Source organism: Salvelinus fontinalis, chromosome 6, assembly GCF_029448725.1.
Source record: "Salvelinus fontinalis isolate EN_2023a chromosome 6, ASM2944872v1, whole genome shotgun sequence".
Taxonomy (NCBI): Eukaryota; Metazoa; Chordata; class Actinopteri; order Salmoniformes; family Salmonidae; genus Salvelinus; species Salvelinus fontinalis.
The window spans coordinates 46,509,356-46,514,917 of record NC_074670.1 but is presented as its reverse complement, the minus strand read 5'-3'; the positions used below and the strand labels follow the sequence as shown (position 1 = coordinate 46,514,917).

The 5,562-nt window shown below is 46.5% G+C and overlaps 1 protein-coding gene across 4 annotated transcripts in view; it reads left to right on the top strand.

Moving 5' to 3' along the window:
- Positions 1 to 2,917: 2,917 nt before the first annotated feature.
- The window catches only part of LOC129857914 (soluble guanylate cyclase 88E-like), a 7,898-nt gene continuing 5,253 nt past the window's right edge, over positions 2,918 to 5,562 (top strand). For 3 of the 4 annotated variants that reach the window (XM_055926606.1, XM_055926605.1, XM_055926603.1), the window contains exons 1-8: positions 2,918 to 3,021; positions 3,352 to 3,507; positions 3,824 to 3,964; positions 4,158 to 4,297; positions 4,444 to 4,578; positions 4,930 to 5,053; positions 5,254 to 5,373; positions 5,499 to 5,562. The exon at positions 5,499 to 5,562 is cut by the window's right edge and continues 21 nt beyond it. In XM_055926606.1, the coding sequence (XP_055782581.1) occupies positions 3,385 to 3,507; positions 3,824 to 3,964; positions 4,158 to 4,297; positions 4,444 to 4,578; positions 4,930 to 5,053; positions 5,254 to 5,373; positions 5,499 to 5,562 (847 nt within the window). In that variant the 5' untranslated portion in view covers positions 2,918 to 3,021; positions 3,352 to 3,384. Of the gene's footprint in view, positions 3,086 to 3,351; positions 3,508 to 3,823; positions 3,965 to 4,157; positions 4,298 to 4,443; positions 4,579 to 4,929; positions 5,054 to 5,253; positions 5,374 to 5,498 lie in introns of all 4 variants that reach the window. The other variant, XM_055926604.1, reaches the window with a different exon arrangement.

Genomic DNA, 5,562 nt, shown 5'->3' with positions numbered 1-5,562 from the left:
GAATCTGGGATGCCTCCCTATCCCACTCTGATGCTTCTCATCTGTGAGGGAACAGTTTGTATACCAGTGATCCCTGGATGCTCCGGGTGCTAACCTCACAGGGTTATTTTAACAGAGGCGAGGAGTGAGAGAGCCAGGAGATGAGGGGGCAAGGGGGTAAGTTGAGAGGGCTGGTTGGGAGGGGGGTAAGGATTTACAACCCTGCCCTCCTGTGTCCCTGATAATACAAATCTGGTCCCCTCTGTGTGTGTGTGTGTGTTCTGACGGAACAGCTGTTGACTCCATTCAGACAGTGACACTGAGCCCTCAGACGTGGAGGCCAAGCATCTAGCTGCTCCTTGGCATAATGAACGGATAGACACACACACGCACACGCACACACACACACACACACACACACACACACACACACACACACACACACACACACACACACACACACACACACACACACACACACACACACACACACACACACACACACACACACACACACACACACACACACACACACACACACACACACACACACAGGATGACGTCATCAGGATGCCCACCTGTGTTTCACAGAATTCGTGACGTGCCAGTCAAATAGTTGAGGTCATTAGGGTGGAGGTTAGTGCCTGGCAGAGTTTTATTTTTACACCTGTGAGATTTGCCCGGACACATTCACTGTGCTTCTAGGGCCCCACTTTACATTTACAGAAGACCATTGAGGCATTGAAGAGCTTGTGCTTCACACTGATTTACTTTCTAGTGTTTTTCCATTCACTGTAATGAGCAATAATTGCTCAGGCATTCATTTCATTTTTTCTTGTCTAGCTGATTACCACTGCTTGAGGTAACCGTGAAGTGCTTGCTTATTGTTTTATAAAACAAAATCTTTTTTTTTTTACTCTTTATTTTATCCCATTTTCTTTTTTAAAGCCATAAACTATGTAATCCAAAGGCTGTTTTGAGACTGATCAATACCAGAGTTGTTCTCTGATAAGGATGTTTTCTCATCACAGTTGAGATTGCTTATCGATTTTCTCATCATTCGAATGGCTCTAAAGTCCCCTCTCTGTCCTGTCAGAAAACAGCCCAGTCATCCTGGCTTATAGAGACCAGACAGTCTGTCCTAATAAATCATACAAAATCTCACGTTTATATAACTATATAACAATGTAAAACAAAAATATAAACACAACATGTAAAGTGTTGGTCCCATGTTTCTTGAGCTGAAATAAAAGATCCCAGAAATGTTCCATATGCACAAATTTTGTGCACACATTTGTTTATATCCTGTTTGTGACCATTTTTCCTTTGCGAAGATAATCCATCAACCCGACAGGTGTGGCATATCAAGAAGCTGATTAAACAGCATGCTCATTACACAGGTGCACCTTGTGCTGGGGAAAATAAAAGGCCACTCTAAAATGTGCAGCTTTGTCACACAACACAATTCCACAGATGTCTTATGTTTTGAGGGAGCGTGCAATTGGCATGCTGACTGCTGGAATGTCCACCAGAGCTGTTGCCAGAGAATTGAATGTTAATTTCTCAACCATACGCCGCCTCCCATGTCATTTTAGAGAATTTGACAGTACGTCCAACCGGTCTCACAACCGCAGACCCCGTGTACCCACGCAAGCCCAGGACCTCCACATTCGGGTTCTTCACCTGCGGGATCATCTGAGACCAGCCACCCGGAGAGCTGATGAATCTGTGGGTTGCACAACAGAAGAATTTCTGCACTAACTGTCAGAAACCTTCTAAGGGAAGCTCATCTGCGTGCTCGTCGTCTTCACCAGGGTCTTGACCTGATTGCAGTTTGGCGTTGTACCGACTTCAGTGGGCAAATGCTCACCTTCAATGGCCACTGGCATGCTGGAGAAGTCTGGTCTTAACGGATTAATTCCGGTTTCAACTGTACCAGGCAGATGGTGCCGTGTGGGCAGGTGGTGTGCTGATGTCAACGTTGTGAACACAGTGCCCCATGTTGCCTGTGTGGTTATGGTATGGCATAAGACGGACAACAAACACAATTGCATTTTATCGATGGCAATTTGAATGCACAGAGATACCGTGACAAGATCCTGAGGCCCATTGTTGTGCCATTCATCAGCCGCCATCACCTAATTTCTCAGCATGATAATGCATGGCCACATGTCGCAAGGATCTGTGCACAACTCCTGGAAGCTGTAAATGTCCCAGTTCTTCCATGGCCTGCATACTCACCAGACATGTCTCCCATTGAGCATGTTTGGGATGCTCTGTGTTCGACAGCATGTTCGATAACTCCGCGCAGCCATTGAAAAGGAGTGGGACAACATTCCACAGGCCACAATCAACAGCTTCATCAACTCGACATGAAGGAGACGTGTCGCTCTGCATGAGACAAATGGTTGTCACACCAGATACTGACTGTTTTTTTGGTCCACACCGCTACCTTTTTTAAAAAGGTATCTGTGACCAACAGGTGCATGTCTGTATTCCCAGTCATGTGAAATCCATAGATTGGGGCCTAATGAATTCATTTCAGTTGACTGATTTCCTTATATGAATTGTAACTCAGTAAAATCTTAAAAATTGTTGCATGTTGCGTTTATATTTTTGCTCAGTGTAGTTACCCTGTACCTGCTAATGGAGCACCACTGAATGTAAAAAGTGACACATTTGGAGTAGTGTATGTTTTCCAGCAGGTAACTATCATCTTTCCTGAAAAATAGAACAGCAAGACACCATTTGGTATCAAAGTCATTAGCACAGAACATAGAGGGGGAGGGGGAACCCCACTTGACTGGTGTCATCTGCTAGTGAATGCTGGCCCCTCTGGCCCCCTATACAGTGTGTTGCTGTCATGTGGAGTGGGCTGCAGGACCACCAGGTAGTGACTGCTGACAACAGGACAATACGAGCCCATTGAAGCTAAGGGTTTGTGTAATGAAGGTTCCTTTAAAACGGATTGTCTAGAGGATCTGCAGATATCACAGTGGCTGGAAGGAGGGAAGGAGGGAATCTAGCTGTCCTCAACACAAGGTAGTCTTACAGGATAATTCAAAAGAGAATTAGACAGTGCCGTAGGAAAGTGCTGGCAAATGAGGTAGGAAGCCATACAAAGCAGCGTCACACACACACTTTTAGACCTTGGTCTAAAAGCCTGAGGCTTTTAGACCTTGGTAACAAGGATTCAACTAAGTTTAGTTTGAATTAGTCATCAGTCAAATGGACCAAACCGTATGAGGAACACAGGCTTTGAGCTCGGCTTTGGCTAACCTACATCTCATTCGCTCGTGTCGCAGGTGCTTGGATCACTGAATCTCTTTTTCCCTACTGTGTTTCTGTGGACTGAGCCTGTTCTGTTCCTAGGTCGTGGTCCCAGTGCAGACTGAAGCAGGGTGAATGATGTATGGACTGCTGTGTGAGTCTCTGCATGACTTCATCAAGGAGTCGTATGGAGATGATGTGTGGAAACTGGTCAGAGAGAGGGCCGATGTCAGGCTACACTCCTTTGTCACCCACCAGGTAGATTTTTGACATTTTGCTCACAAAAATAAAACCGTTATGTATTTATGTTTCGAGGGGTCCTGATATGCCAATTGATACACTATTTAGAAATGTCCAGGAGCACTCTATATGTGGTTCTAGTTCTAGTTTCTAGTTTCTAATTTGAGCTCTATAGATTGCCATGAGTAGAAATGTCTCTCTGCAGGTCTAAAGTGAACGTGTCTGTAGTTCTGTCTGTTGGTGTTGATGATCTCCGTCAGCATCTGTGTCTCTCTGAAGGCGTACAGTGAGAGTGACCGAAGTTCTCCCTGTGGATACCTGCGTGTGTTTGCAGGTGTACAGTGAAAGTGTCATCCCGCGTATTGCTAAGGCAGCCAGCGGAGTGACAGGAACCCCCTACAACGAGCTCATGAACTCCTGGGGAGTCTATTTCCTGGGCTTCGTAGGGAAGTACGGTTACGACAGGATCCTCAAGGTGGGACTAGCGCTTACCCTGGAACTGTCAAAAAACGTGTTGTTGTGTTTTTTGATCGACGGTTTGATTATTGCTTTTCAGCATTATTTATCTGTATTGTATTTACCTGTGTTGATTGGTTGCATTTTTCTTTTGTTGATCAGGGTTTCATGTCTCTGTGTTGACCTCTTGTTTCCGTGTCTGTGTCTCCCAGGTGTTGGGTCGTCACGTGCGTGACTTTGTGAATGGGCTGGATAACCTCCATGAGTACCTGCGCTTCAGCTACCCCAAGGTCCAGCCCCCTACCTTCTTCTGTCAGGAGGAATCAGCTACCGGAGTCACCCTCCACTACAGGTCTGAGCGGCGAGGATGAGAGAGAGAGAGAAATAGAGAGAGAGAGTGAGTGAGAGAGAGACGAATAACTCCACCACCCATACACCAAAGACACTCTCACCCCCCCCCCCCCCCCCCCCCCCCCCCACCCCCCCTCTGTCCTGTAGGAGTAAGCGTAAGGGTTACCTCCACTACGCCATGGGCCAGCTGAGACAGATGGGGAAACAGTTCTATGACACGGATATCCACGTGGAGGTGCTGTCGGAACAACTGGTGGGAGACTACTCACACGTCACCATGAGGTCAGAGTCAGGCTACACAAACACTCACTGTGTCCCAAATGCCACCCTATTGTGCTCTGGTCAAAAGTGCTGCAGTAAAATAGGATGATATTTGGGACTCGGCCACTCTAAACAAATCAACCTCCATTTGTATCATGTGCATTAGAAACGTCTTCTTAGTAGCACTGAAGTCATGATACAACGGGTTGTCATGGAGTGTATCGATGTACAGCTTTTCGTAAAGTCTCATTGTTTACATGATTTGGGAAGGGGGGGATAATCCCATCCACCGTGTAGATGTCATGTATACATTGCATGTGTAAGTGGTGTAAGTTAGTTGTCTGTGTTGCCTGTGTTTTCTGTTTCCTGCAGGCTGAACTTTGACAACTCCGCCTACCGTTACATCATGAAGGAGGACGAGGAGGAGCAGGAGATTCTGCCCATCACCAGCGACTTCTTCTTCGAAGTCTTCCCCTTCAACATCGTTTTCAGACAGGTAAGCCGTCAGTCTCTCCTCTTCTCCTCCTCCTCCCATGAAGGCCACTCTGATATCGTCTGGATATTCGTTGACATCAGCATTGCCTCTTTGCGAAAAGAACATGTGGAGCTGTCCTGGGCTAAATCCACACTCAAAACGTAGCTATCCATGCTTAGACACACCATATTTCATGAATGTTCTCTGTGGGCTCTATGTAGGACATGGTGGTGCACAACGTGGGCTCTGGCCTGGCCACAGTCTTCCCTGACCTGGATGGGAAAAAGATCAATGATGCCTTCCTGCTGGCGCGCCCCCTGGTGGAGTTTACCTGGAACATGGTGAGACGTCTTCTGTTCCCAAACAACTCTAGTTCCTACCCCTTAAGACATCACACACATTTACTATTCTCTTCTTCTTCTCAATGTCATGTACTGAACATATTATCTGGTTTAAATCCACACAGATCATCTCCCACCCCAACAACCTGTTTGAGATAATGTCCAAGGAGCCAGTGAAGAGAGAGAGGA